Here is a 12,681-nt window from a genome sequence, read left to right as displayed (position 1 = left end):
TCACAACTTGTTGTGGGTACTGGAAATCAAGTTGTATTTAATGAAGAAGGAAGTATCATTTCAAATGCAAAGACAAATGAAATACTCCTCAAATCCAAAAGATATGGTGATATGTTTACACTGGACATCAAACCGATTGTGGGAAAACCAGCTGTGTGTTTACTATCAAAAGCATCTAATGATCTCAGCTGGCTTTGGCATAGAAGATTGTCACATTTGAACTTTCGAAATATAAATAAACTTGTAACTGAAGATTTAGTTCGAGGGTTACCAATACTAAAATTTGATAATGATTCTTTGTGTGCAGCTTGCGAACAAGGAAAACAACATCGAAAAGGTCATCCGATTGTGATAGATTCAAAAATAGTAGATCCATTGGAACTTCTTCACATTGATCTATGTTGACCAAAGGAAACCATTAGCTAATTAGTTCCATTTTGAGGGTTTAAAATTAATATCTAACTAAGAGTGTTACAACATCTAAGGCTCATTATGCCAAAACAAAGCTCTTCAAGGGTTTTATGCATGAAAGTTGGCCAATAGCTTGATAAAGCTCGAATCTTTAGGCCCGAGAGACCTCATATTATCCAGATCTGAAGTCTCAACTTCATGGCATGCTCAAACAACTTGGGGACTCAAGGAGAAAATGGAAATGACCATTTACTCCCTAATGAAGATATCTAACCAAGAAAATGATCAATGTGATAGCTTTTTACCTCTAAGTAGCAGCTAGCACTGAAAGAACACTAAATCCAAGGGCTCTTTCTCGTTCCAAGCCTTTTGTTCCTCAGTTTCCTTCCAAAAAATGCACTAGAACATACAATCTTAGTCTCTCTCTCTCTCTCTCTCTCTCTCTCTCTCTCTCCCCCTCGCTCCCTCCCTCTTTCACAGATGAATATAGCTCGATTAGAGTTTTCACACTCAACTCCTACTCATCGAGTTGGGTCTTCCAACTCGTCGAGTAGACTTTAAAAATCACGCGGCCATTTTAAATCTCTACTCGACGAGTTGGGGCCTCTAACTCGTGGAGTTGCCCTGACAAAATGAATATAAATGAATTAAATATTATGCCTGAGAGTCGGGATGTTACAACCCCTAGTTTGTTGCCCGTTTACTATCTATATAAAACTTTTCTGTTTTAATGAAAATGAAAATAATTAATAATTTGGTAAAACATAGAATCCTCTCTAATAAATGAAGATTTTTTTTTCCCACTTGTTACACTTTTATTTAATTTTCCAAATGTCATTTTGTAGTTATTTTGAATTAATTATTTTTCCACATGTTATTTTATGAAATTTTATATAATATTTTAATATAATAATTGTAATAAATGTAGTAATAAATAGATATCAATTTATTAATGAATTTATCTTTTAATTTAAAAATTTTAAAATTAAAGTTCATTAGTTTCTTTTATTTATTTAAATTATTTGTTTAAATTCAAAAGACAAAAACATTTTCATTATAATAATTTATTATTTTTCTTATTTTCTTATAAATTTAAAGTTTTCAAATATTTAGACATTTATATTTAATTTTTTTTAAATTAATCTATATAATATATGAATTTCACAACTAATTTGTTAAATACATCCATAAAAAATACGAATAAATTAAAAATGATTATTTGAAATAATAAAACATATATTTAGGGGGTTTTTGACTTGTTTTTTAGGCAAAAATTCTTTTTATAAAAGTTATAAAAAATCAGATTTTCTTAACTTTTCTTAACTTTTCTAAAATCCAAAAATAATTTTTAAAATGTTTCTACCAAACATTTTTTAACTCATATCTTTTCCAACAAAAAAAAAAAAAAAAAAAAAAAAAAAAAAACTTTTAAAACAAGCCAAACACCCTTAACCCTTAGTTGCATAAATTTAGTCGATAAAGACTTGTATTTTGGTATATGTATCATGTATTAATACATGAAAATTAGGTCGGGCTATAAATAACAAATTGCATTTTCATACACCTATCGGCAGAAACTTTGTTTGAGCCCTCGAAGAATCTCGAAAATACACACAAAAATGACGTTACATTTTCGATTCCACCGTTGATATAACGCTTAAAATCCGTCATTAGAAGCATAAACATCGCAACCGGAATCTTTTCCAGTTCAAAGATCTCAGATTTATTGTTAGCAATGGCGAAAACTCGACCAGGCAAGAGAGACTTGGAATTCTACACCATCAGAGGCACCAATAAAGTAGTCCGAGGTAATACATACAAACATACAACGCGCGAAAGCATTTACTTGCTGAAATAGATTTCCTTTTCAGATTTTGAAATTGTCCTTCAGATTTTGTTTTAGGAACAAATGTTTGAGACTAATTGAATCATGACATACCGATGTACTTTCAAACCCTAGTGTAGTAGTTGATTTGAATACCCTTTGTTTATGTGAGACTTTATAATGTAAAATTTGTGTGTGGCTTGCATGTTCCCATCCCTAGTTGCTAGGGTAATGTAAGTAGGGCACTGGAATTACCAGATATGCGTGGTTTTGATTATTTTTTTTTCTCCTCAAAAGAGTCTTGAAAAGAGCCAGATTTGTTGTTTGAGTTTTTCTTTCCAAAAGAGCGCACATGTGACCCCACATCTAGCTGGTGTAGGACACCAACAACAACTTCAAATGATTAGATTACAGTATGGTCTTTTTCTTTTCTTTTGGTTTGAGACTTTGAGTGTGTAAAATTCAGTTACAGCTCTTTAGAAGCTGAAGTAGATCATTTATGCATATACACACACATTGTAGCTATATTAAACCATACATATCGACGAATTTGTGACTAGAGTTGCAAGCTTAGGGTACTTGAGCTGGAACTGAATAGAAACACTTGTTTGTTTTATGAGTTTCTAGGGTAATATTTTATGCCCTAGTTGAAAACAAAGCTTTATGTAAAGGGTTGTGATTCTAGTTTATTGTTTTTTGATGATAAAGCTGGAGATTCTGTGTTGATGAGATCTTCTGAGAATGAGAAGAACCCGTATGTAGCTCGTGTGGAGAACATAGAAGCGGATGTCAAAGGAAACGTGAAGGTTAAAGTTCGATGGTATTATCGTCCAGAGGAATCAATGGGAGGGAGAAGACAATTTCATGGGATAAAAGAGTTGTTTTTATCCGACCACTTTGATATCCAAAGTGCTCATACAATTGAAGACAAATGTATTGTCCATTCCTTCAAGAATTACACCAAGCTTGAGGATGTGGGACCCGAGGACTACTTTTGTAGATTTGAGTACAAGGCTGCCACCGGAGGGTTCACGCCTGACCGTGTTGCAGTGTAAGTTTTGAACAGGTTGTACTGTGTTTGATGTGTATTGGACTGGAACCGAGACTGATGCCATTTAGGTATTTTTTTGTCCATCCCAAAGACGAAAATGCCCTCCTCATCTACATCATTGAAAATAGCCTTAGAAAGTTATTAATAGAAAAAAAAAAAAAAAAAAAAAAAAGTCATGGAAAATGTATTTCAAGCTTTTAAGGGGACAATACACGAAGAGCATATTACTTTTATCATTTTATGGAATTTGTCATGTAACAATTTATGGTAGTGATTACACCATTATACTTTTTGACCATTTAAGAAAAACAATTTTCCATGTTATTCGGGAAAAACACAGAAAAACCTTAAGTTATTCCAAAGTTGATAGATGAGACTTCACTATGACAAAAAATGAGTTCCAAAAATTGCAATTTTTTATTTGATATCTCATCTGTGCAAAAGACGTACATACCCTCCCCACCTTCATTATCAAAATTAGCCCTAGAAAGCTTGTCCAGTCCAATCCAGCTCATTCAATCTTGTCCCGTGTAGCAAATGCATGGAGCCTCACCTTTTTTTTTTTTTAATTGATTAAATCATTTTTCCAATTTGAAGCTTCAAATTACTATTTTATGATTTTGTTTTGAAGGTATTGCAAATGTGAAATGCCATATAATCCTGATGACTTAATGGTGCAATGTGAAGCTTGCAAAGACTGGTATGTATGTCATATACAACCAAAAATCACGACTTCACAATTGCTTTGTCTTCTGTTTCTTCCATATTCTTGTTACAATATATATATATATATATATATATATATATATATATATATATATATATATATATATATATATATATATTCTTTCATTTCTTTGATGGAAACAAGTATTTGAAGCATTAACATCAACTATTTTGAGTAGTAATTAAAGTAACTATTATACCATTTTATTGTGTGTTATTATGTTTGAAATTGTAGGTATCATCCAACTTGTTTGAATATGACTACTGAGCAGGCAAAGCAATTAGATAGCTTTACATGTTCTGATTGCTCATCTGAAGATGTTAAGAGACCTCCAAATAGAAATTCTTCATCATCTCTGGTCAATGGCAAGGTCAAACCACTCTCCCCTCAAAAATATTTAATCCATTTAAATATTGTTTCTTTTATTACTTAATTCAGAAAATACCAATGTTCTTTATTCATTGCTGTAGTTTGGTAGATTTTTTTTACAATATTAGAAAAAAGCAATTGAAAAAGTACAATGCTATAATGTAAAGTACGTTGCTATTTCTGAAATATTTTTTTAAACACCATTTATTCAAAAAGCATGGTTTGGGTGATGATTAATTTTCATGCGTCTGATTTGGTTTTCTTGGATTTTTAATTTTACAGGGTGAACACAAGCGACAAAAGAGGTGATTTCTCAGTTGGTGTGGTTGAAGAGAGAGGGTTGTACCATGTGTTATGTGTGTTGTACAGTGCAGAAAACAAAAACTAACTCAAGAGTCTTTTGGTTGGAAAACAGTTAGTGATGAGAAAATTGTAGGTTGAACTTTAAATTGTATTTCCGGATTTCTCCTTTCAAATTTGGTTGTTTTCTAGGCATGTGTGTGTTTTTTTTTCTACATGAAATGTTGTTTTGATAAATCATATTTAAAAATCACAGACACACTTGGAGAAATGGTAGGAAAACAATAAGCAAGGACAGTTTTGTAAAAAGTTATATAACTAAAACCCAGCACATAACAAACGCAAACAATGACACGATAATAAACCATCATGACTATATATATATATAAAGTGGTTGTACTATGTGTTACAAAATTTGTACCCCGTTGTACTTGAAGCAACTAGCTTTTGATGTATATGAATTGTATCTATACAAATATTATAGACATCACATTTAGAAATGAGGTTTATATGTTAATATAACACGTCGTGATCAGGGGTTTTGTATATGAATCCTGAGTCCCCATTAGATCGTTTGTTGGCCATGCTTGCCCTTTGCATCAAACGAACTAATGCTTGCACAACTTCAGACATGGGAGGCCGAAACTCTGGTTCGGGCTATACACCAAAAAAATAGCAATTTCACTTTTATGTTTTCAAATCACAACATTAGCATTTTTAAAAAAATGTAACACGTGTGTGTAGAATGATTTGATTTGAAGAAGTTTACCTGAACACAAAGGGCAATGACGTCAGCAAACCTAGACAAAGACTTGGCAGGATACATGCCATTGAGTGAAGGATCAACCATTTTAGCCAATAAGTCTATATCATGAAGTTGAGGGGTCGCCCATCTCACAAGTGATTGCTCAGATCTCACTCTCGAGCTACACATTTATTTAAAAAAAATATATATATATATATATATTGCAATTTAAAAAATGGCTGAGAGTATTTTTTTAATTGGTTGAGAGTTTGTTTACCACCTGTCGAGTGGCTTTCGACCAGTCAGAAGCTCCAACATTACGACTCCAAAACTATAAACATCACTTTTTGTAGTATAAATACCCGACAATGCAAATTCAGGGGCACTATAACCAAATGAATCCACCGTCTGTGTTGTTGATGTCTGTACAAAAGTGTTTTTTATTAGGATATTCTACTTTCAATTTTTTCTTCTTATTAGGACATTATACTTTGAAAACACTGTCTAATTAGTAATTATAACTTGCTACTTTTTAAAACCAATAATTTCAAATTAAAATGAAAATACATTGATTGCTATATGTAATTTGTTAACTAAATATTTATTTTTGTAATATCTTAAGAAATGACCAAATTTTAATTGCACAAACTAAACCCTTGAACTTTCTAACTTTGTCCCAATCAGCCAACTTTTTGACTCCTTTGAACGGTCACTATGCAGATTGGGACGCCATGTCAGCATCTAAGCGGTCAAAGTTTGGCCGAGTGACTTGATTGTGACAGAATTAGAAAGTGAGTGGCATAGTTAGTTTGGTATTTTATGACATTAACCCTTCTTTTATAACTAAAAGTAGAAAACAGAAACGTGTGGTGTGGGGTCCACCAATTTACCTCCCGCTGTGTGTTTGGTGTAAGAGCTGCTAAACCACAGTCTGATAAATGAGGGTTGAGCTCTTCATCGAGTAAAATGTTTGATGACTTGAAGTTTTTATGTACAACACATGGCATGCAAACTTCATGCAAATACCTATCAGACATACCAACCATTTAGAAGGTGGGAATAGAGATATCTTTAATTTTTTAGACAAAATTACATTTTTGTTCCTAACTTTATAGTCATTTTTTGGATTTGGTCCAAAAATAAATATGTTTTGCTTTTTTGGTCCCTATGGTGCCATTTCTTAACCTTTTTGGTCCTTGAGCCGTCTAAATTAACATCCCAATGGTTAAATTCATGAAAATGACCATTACACCATTGCCTTTTTCATAGGGACCAAAAAGGGAAAAAGATTCATTTTTTACACAAAATCCAAAAAAATGTTTGTAACACAGGGACAGAAAATAAGTCATTTTTTAGATTTGTTTTTTTGGTCCTTATCATACTATTTCTTAGCGTTTTTGGTCCCCATGTTGTAATTAACAATCCAACTATTAATCTTATCAAAATGGCCATTATACCCTTATCTCTTTCCGAAAAGGCTAGACCAAATAAAAAAATGTCGAAAAATTTAATTTACTGTCTTTTTTTATTTGGTCCAAAAAAGAATTTTGTTCACATTTAGTCCCTAAGGTATTATTTTTTTAACCTTATTGGTCCCTCATCTGTCTAAATTAACATCCCAACTGTTAATATAACTGTGTCTCTTTCATAGGGACCCAAATCGAATTCCTTTTTGGACCAAATCCAACAGAAATGACCATAACACACAGGGACGAAATTGTCATTTACTCGTTAGGGACATACTCTAGGGCTCGAGCTGTGCCGAGTGCTACTTTAACACGTGCATTCCATGTGAGGGATTTGTTGTGCTCATCACAAAAATGCAACAAATCATGCAAACTCCCATTTGCAATGTATTCATAAACCAAAAGGCGTTGCCCATGCTCTACACAATATCCTTCTAACAGAACTATGTTTGGATGCCTTAGTCGTGACATATTTGAAACATTTGCTACAAAATTATCTTCATCTTGTAGTGATAATGCTGAATTATCTATCTTCTTGATCACCATCATCTATGAGACAATTAAATTTACCAACAAAAAAAAAAAAAAAAAAGAATTATGTTATTATAGACATAAAAAAAGAAGCTCAAGAAAGATCTGGAACACCAGAATAAATAAATAAATATACCTTCCCTCTGGGGAACTCTGCTTTGTAAACACGACCCAAAGAGCCTTCACCAATTATGTTTTCTTGACTGAAACTGTTGGTTGCTGTTTGTAAAGCTGAAACTGTGTATGAGATTGATGTTATAGGAGACTCAACACTCTTTGTAGTTGTAGACCCATAATTTTGTATCTCAAACATGTTTTCTTCTGTTGGTTTTACCCACTGCTCTTGCATTTCTGTATTAACTGCAAATAAACAGTGAACGCGTTTTACTCCATGAAATGTTTTTCAGATATTCCTCTTTCGGAGGAGGGTATTCATGTCTTTTTGCAGGTCTGGACAGGCTTTCTAGTTTCTACAACTATTTTCAATCATGACGATGAGGAGGATATTTATGTCTTTTCCACTATTTTCAATGATGAGGATGAGGAGGGTATTTATGTCTTTTCCACAAACGAGAGAGATCCATATCGAGTTTCTCTCCCACCTTTTTGGGTAGGACAAAAAATTGCAATTTTTGTGGCATTGACACATGTTGTAGTTCTATCATGTCATGCGTAAAAAACAAGGCTTAAAGAAGATGGTAAGAATATTTCTCACCACTGAGTGGATGGCTTTCTGAAGAAGTTTTATGACCCTTTTCCGTTTTTACCCCTTTTCGAAGGCAGAAGAGGAGTAAAAGAAGCCCTAAAAAGAGCAAGAGTGCAGAACACAAACTTATGCCTAAAATAGCTCCAATCCTCAGCTTTTTCTGATTACTAGTTCTTGATAATTGACCATTAGAGCCTGTAGGCACACTTGGAAGAGAATGGCTTCTATTGTTATTGATTATAAGGGGTGAAGGTGGGGTGGATGGAGGTGGAAGAGGAGTGGGAGCATTATCAAATGAATTTCCATCATATCTGTTTCATTTCAACAAAAGCATAAATCTCATAATAACAAAAAAAAAAAAAAAAAAAAAAAAAAAAAGGAGGGTAAAGGGACAAGTTATTACACGTATGAAGTTTAATAGCTTACTTGAAAGAAGGTATGGAGAGAAGCTCCTTTGGTATCCATCCAGTGAAATTGTTGTTTGCTATATTTCTGTTAAGGAGAAAACATATAAAAGATAATTGGAACAAATTAAGAACACAACAAAACAATATGAGAGTTTGTGAAACTTACATATTTTTCAAAGGTAGACTAGAAAGGGAACTTAAAGAACCAGTTAATTGATTGTTCTGTGCATGACTGAAATTTTTTAAAAGTATCATTAGAATTCTGGACATATTAACCCAATAATTAAGCAATGGGTAGTGAGAAATATAGCCTCACAGTGTAGAAATGTTTGACAATGAACTGATGGAATTCGGTAGATCTCCAGTGAAGTTGTTATGTGAAAGATCCCTGCATTTACATGTAAATGTATCAGATCTAGTCATAAAGAATAGTGTATAATTGGGTAGATTTTTCATTTTTCAAAGTATAAGGCCTTAATAAGAAAAAAAGTGAAATGAAAATCGTGTAATACAAAGATATCAAAGTAAGATGCTATAAGACATAAATAAATGAAAGTATGTTTCTATTTCTTGCATTTAGCACATAAATATAGATGCATATATAAAATGTAGTCTGTTTGTAAGTATTGCAGTTTGAACTTACAAAGTTGCAAGGCTAGTGAGATTATAAAAAATATCACCAATATTCTGAGAGATCATATTGCTACTAAGATTCCTGAAACCAAGATTAATTGGATTAAACATTGTGGAAAATAACATTAGATCATGTATATGTGTGTTATGGTGCTCACATGTAATTCAGATTAAACATCACAGCAATGGAATAAGGAAGACTTCCACTTATATTGTTGTTTGCAAAATTCCTGTATTGGCATAAACTTAATGAATATTTTTAATAAAAACTGGTAAATATTGAAAATAAAAAAATGATCCGAGAAATGATTAAATATTACAGGCTGGTAAGATTTGGTGGTAATTGATATGGAAGTGTGTCATGAATGTTGTTCCCACTTAAATCCCTTCAAAAAAACACCCAAAATGAAACTTAAATTAGGAAACATATAGGCTCTTTTTGTTACACAGGACAAGACATGACATGACATGACAGAACAGACTGTACTGTGTTTATCCCATCAAAAAAGTTGGGACAAGGCTGGACTCTCGATCTATTGTCTGTGTAAAAGACAAGAATGCCCTCCTCATCTGTATCATAGAATATAGCCCTAGAAAGATTGGCAAGTATGGTGAGTTTAAAGATGTGTTCTCACAATGTTTTTAGTGACATGAAGCCTGATAACAAGTATCCCAATGTACCATCAAGTCCTAATCCAGGAAGTTCACTGTGTCAAGGCAACAATGATGAATCTTATTAGTTGAATGAGTGTTAAAGAAATAGCAATGCACTTCCATTTATTTCATTTCTTTCTATTGCAACATTGTACTTTCTAATTTCTTTTTTCTTATTAGGACATTTTACTTTGAAAAATATATATTTTTTAAAATTTAAGTTTTAATGATGTGATGGAAAGAAAGGAAAGTAGCATGCTATGATTTAAAAAAAACATAAATGAAAGTACATTGCTATTTCTTGCATCTGAGCCTTGCAAAATAACTCTATTATGGAAAAAATTAACTCACATGGAAACAACAGATGTACCCTGACAGGTAACCCCTCTCCATGACTCTCCACATGGATCACCAGCATTATTTTTCCAGTTAGTTAGCTGGGCAGAATTGTTTAAAGATGAGTACAAAACCCCAAGTGCTTGAACTGCAACCACACAACTTTTTTTTTACATGAAAAGATTCTAAATGAAAGAAATTACTCTCTTTTTCATGGAGAAGATTTCAATAGTGATGAAGTTAGTAGTAAGCTTGGTTTTAATCCGATTTAGCTTTGGATACCAGGTTTTGATGAAAAAACGAACCATTATTGAATCAATCATCAATGGCTTATGGCTATACATCCGCATAGGCCCATGGTTCCATATGAAATTATGAATCACAAACAAACACACACAAACTCTGTAAAACACATTTTATTTACCCAAAACCCTCAAGTTCGAGTTTGAACGAATCAAAACCTAATTGAAGCATCAAAACTCGTTGTGAAAAACAGAATTTCAATCCAGACTAACCACAATTCGAATTAAAACAACTCAAAAGTACCAAATCAGTCGAGATCAAAACCAAAAAGAAAAACAAAATGAAAATGAAACAAGTGTTAGTAGTGCAAATACCATCAGTTGGATCAGTAATGGCTTCAACACAGCTCAAGAACATGAAGATCACCGAAACGAACTTCAACATCAAAACGCGTTGGAAGCTGATTTTAGCCATTTTTTGAACTGTCCTGATCAAAGCATGCAATAACAGAGCCGTTGAAGCGAAGAGAAAGATATAGGTTTTGCCATTCTTATGACCATTGGTATATTAATGGCATTGTGAGAAAGAAACGGAAGAGAGATTTTGGAATAATGACGAAAAAGAGTGAGAGAGAAAGAGATGGAAGCGTTAGCAGCAGGCAGTTGAATTAATATGAAGAGAGGGAGAAGTGTCGGCGAACAAATATGGGAACTAATAAATATTGCGATTTGTTTGTTATATTTGGAGGTAATGTTAGATCCGATTTTATAGCCGGGTATCTATCACGTGTAAACGGGTCGGATCATAATTCAAGTTTTAATCATCATCATCATCAGACATTAATAAAATAGAGAGTCAATTGAGTTTGATATGATATAGCTGTCGGCTCGACTTGGACAACGAACCAAAATAGGTAAATTGGTGTATGTCGGATCGGGTTGGGTTAAAACTCTTAAATAGTGTAATAAATATAACTATAAAAACTATATTACTTAGAGTCATAATTTATTTTAATAATAAAATTATTATAAATGTCACGAGCATTAAAAATATATATTTTATACTATTTCGGGTACATGTGATTCCTTAGTTAATTTTTTATTTATGTATTCAAACATTATCCATATTGAACTGTTCATAAGTAATTTTTCAAAATTGCTACATTTAATTAATATGTTTGGATTGAGTTTCAAGTTAAACTTTATATTATCATATACAATTTTAATAGAAAATTATAAGTTTAAAACAACCGATTTAAATTTGTTTTATAGTGTACATTTTTAATCTTTGAGATCAAGTTTGAATCTTGGTCGAGTTGAGCTAGAACATACATAGGAAATTTATTCATTAATATCATATAGATTTAACATGCACTCGGGTTACCAACATATCTTTTATCACAAAATGATCATCTACGTCACTTAAGGCTATAAACGAACCGAACGAATACGAACGAGAGTTTGTTCATGTTCGTTCATTTAAGTTAGCCGAACAAATGAATGAACATGAACATATAAACGAACGAGTTTTATTGTTTATGTTCGTTCGTTTAACAAATTATATTGTTCATGTTCGTTCATTTATGTTCGTAAACATGTTAAACGAACATGACCGAACAAATATAAACAAATATGATTGAACATATATAAACATTTAATAAAACAATGTAATCAAACCAAATTAAACATACATGAACATGAGAGGAACTTATATGAATGAATATAAATGAACGTTCACAAAACATATCTAAGTGTACGAGACCGCAGTTCATGTTCGTTCTTTTAACTAAACAAATGATGATTTGTGTTCATGTTTATTCATTTATTAAATAAACAAATATAAATGAACATTCCACCGAACGAGACATTTTTATAACAATATGTAGCTTCCTCTCATGAGTATTTGTATATTTTTGCTAATTTTTCATGTATAAACGTTTGCTACTTAAAACCGCCTTTGTGAGGATATCACATTTGTTCATTGGACAATTCGTAGATTCTTTTCATGTTAATTCATAATGGGTGCAAGAAAGGCTGAGCCAATAGGTCGGGAAAGGAGTAAAGAAAATAAGCTTGTGCCATTGTTGCGGTTTTTTGATCTTGCCCACAAAAAAACAACATTCATTTCATGTTAATTAATAAAAGGGATAACGGAAATGAAGTAGAACGTTTAAAAAACAGGGTTTCTGTAAATAGAGGCCGAGACATGTAAGTTTTCCGATGCCAAAAGCTTGGCCCCAATGGGTTCCATTCCCATGGAGAGGCCGGAAAGAACCGA

General features: G+C 32.5%; 2 protein-coding genes across 3 annotated transcripts; one reads left to right on the top strand and one right to left on the bottom strand.

Annotated features, from left to right (window-relative positions):
* Positions 1–1,964: 1,964 nt before the first annotated feature.
* Positions 1,965–4,878, top strand: LOC145046889 (Bromo-adjacent homology (BAH) domain-containing protein). The gene is made up of 5 exons (XM_078995160.1): positions 1,965–2,219; positions 2,945–3,287; positions 3,919–3,987; positions 4,249–4,384; positions 4,666–4,878. Exons 1-5 carry the CDS (start codon positions 2,147–2,149, stop codon positions 4,690–4,692), a joined length of 648 nt encoding a protein of 215 aa, XP_078851286.1. The 5' UTR covers positions 1,965–2,146; the 3' UTR covers positions 4,693–4,878.
* Positions 4,879–5,035: 157 nt separating this feature from the next.
* LOC145046880 (protein STRUBBELIG-RECEPTOR FAMILY 8-like) lies at positions 5,036–11,121 on the bottom strand. Of its 2 annotated transcripts, none has more exons than XM_078995142.1 (16): positions 10,779–11,121; positions 10,177–10,309; positions 9,807–9,878; positions 9,492–9,557; positions 9,330–9,401; positions 9,182–9,253; positions 8,855–8,926; positions 8,705–8,770; positions 8,558–8,623; positions 8,141–8,442; positions 7,562–7,785; positions 7,172–7,443; positions 6,319–6,454; positions 5,709–5,851; positions 5,453–5,609; positions 5,036–5,340 (listed from the first exon to the last, which is right to left on the bottom strand). In XM_078995142.1, the coding sequence occupies exons 1-16, from the start codon at positions 10,876–10,878 to the stop codon at positions 5,197–5,199; spliced, it is 2,097 nt and encodes a 698-aa protein (XP_078851268.1). In that variant the 5' UTR covers positions 10,879–11,121; the 3' UTR covers positions 5,036–5,196. The 2 variants fall into 2 exon arrangements, with proteins under 2 accessions (XP_078851268.1, XP_078851272.1); XM_078995146.1 differs by having other exon boundaries at positions 10,177–10,262.
* Between the last annotated feature and the right edge of the window lie 1,560 nt (positions 11,122–12,681).

The sequence above is a fragment of the Lactuca saligna genome, chromosome 1 (assembly GCF_052625555.1).
Source record: "Lactuca saligna cultivar CGN05327 chromosome 1, ASM5262555v1, whole genome shotgun sequence".
NCBI classification, from domain to species: Eukaryota; Viridiplantae; Streptophyta; class Magnoliopsida; order Asterales; family Asteraceae; genus Lactuca; species Lactuca saligna.
The sequence above is the reverse complement of the archived record's forward strand: the minus strand, read 5'-3'. Positions and strand labels throughout refer to the sequence as shown.

Coding starts and splice junctions, on each gene's coding strand:
- LOC145046880 (XM_078995142.1), bottom strand. CDS start 10,878: ATGGCTAAAATCAGCTTCCAACGCGTTTTGATGTTGAAGTTCGTTTCG. Junction 8,443..8,557: donor CTCTCCATACCTTCTTTCAA/GTAAGCTATTAA, acceptor GAAATGAAACAG/ATATGATGGAAATTCATTTG. Junction 7,786..8,140: donor AGAAAGCCATCCACTCAGTG/GTGAGAAATATT, acceptor GTTTATTTGCAG/TTAATACAGAAATGCAAGAG.
- LOC145046889 (XM_078995160.1), top strand. CDS start 2,147: ATGGCGAAAACTCGACCAGGCAAGAGAGACTTGGAATTCTACACCATC. Junction 2,220..2,944: donor CACCAATAAAGTAGTCCGAG/GTAATACATACA, acceptor TTGATGATAAAG/CTGGAGATTCTGTGTTGATG. Junction 3,988..4,248: donor TGTGAAGCTTGCAAAGACTG/GTATGTATGTCA, acceptor TTGAAATTGTAG/GTATCATCCAACTTGTTTGA.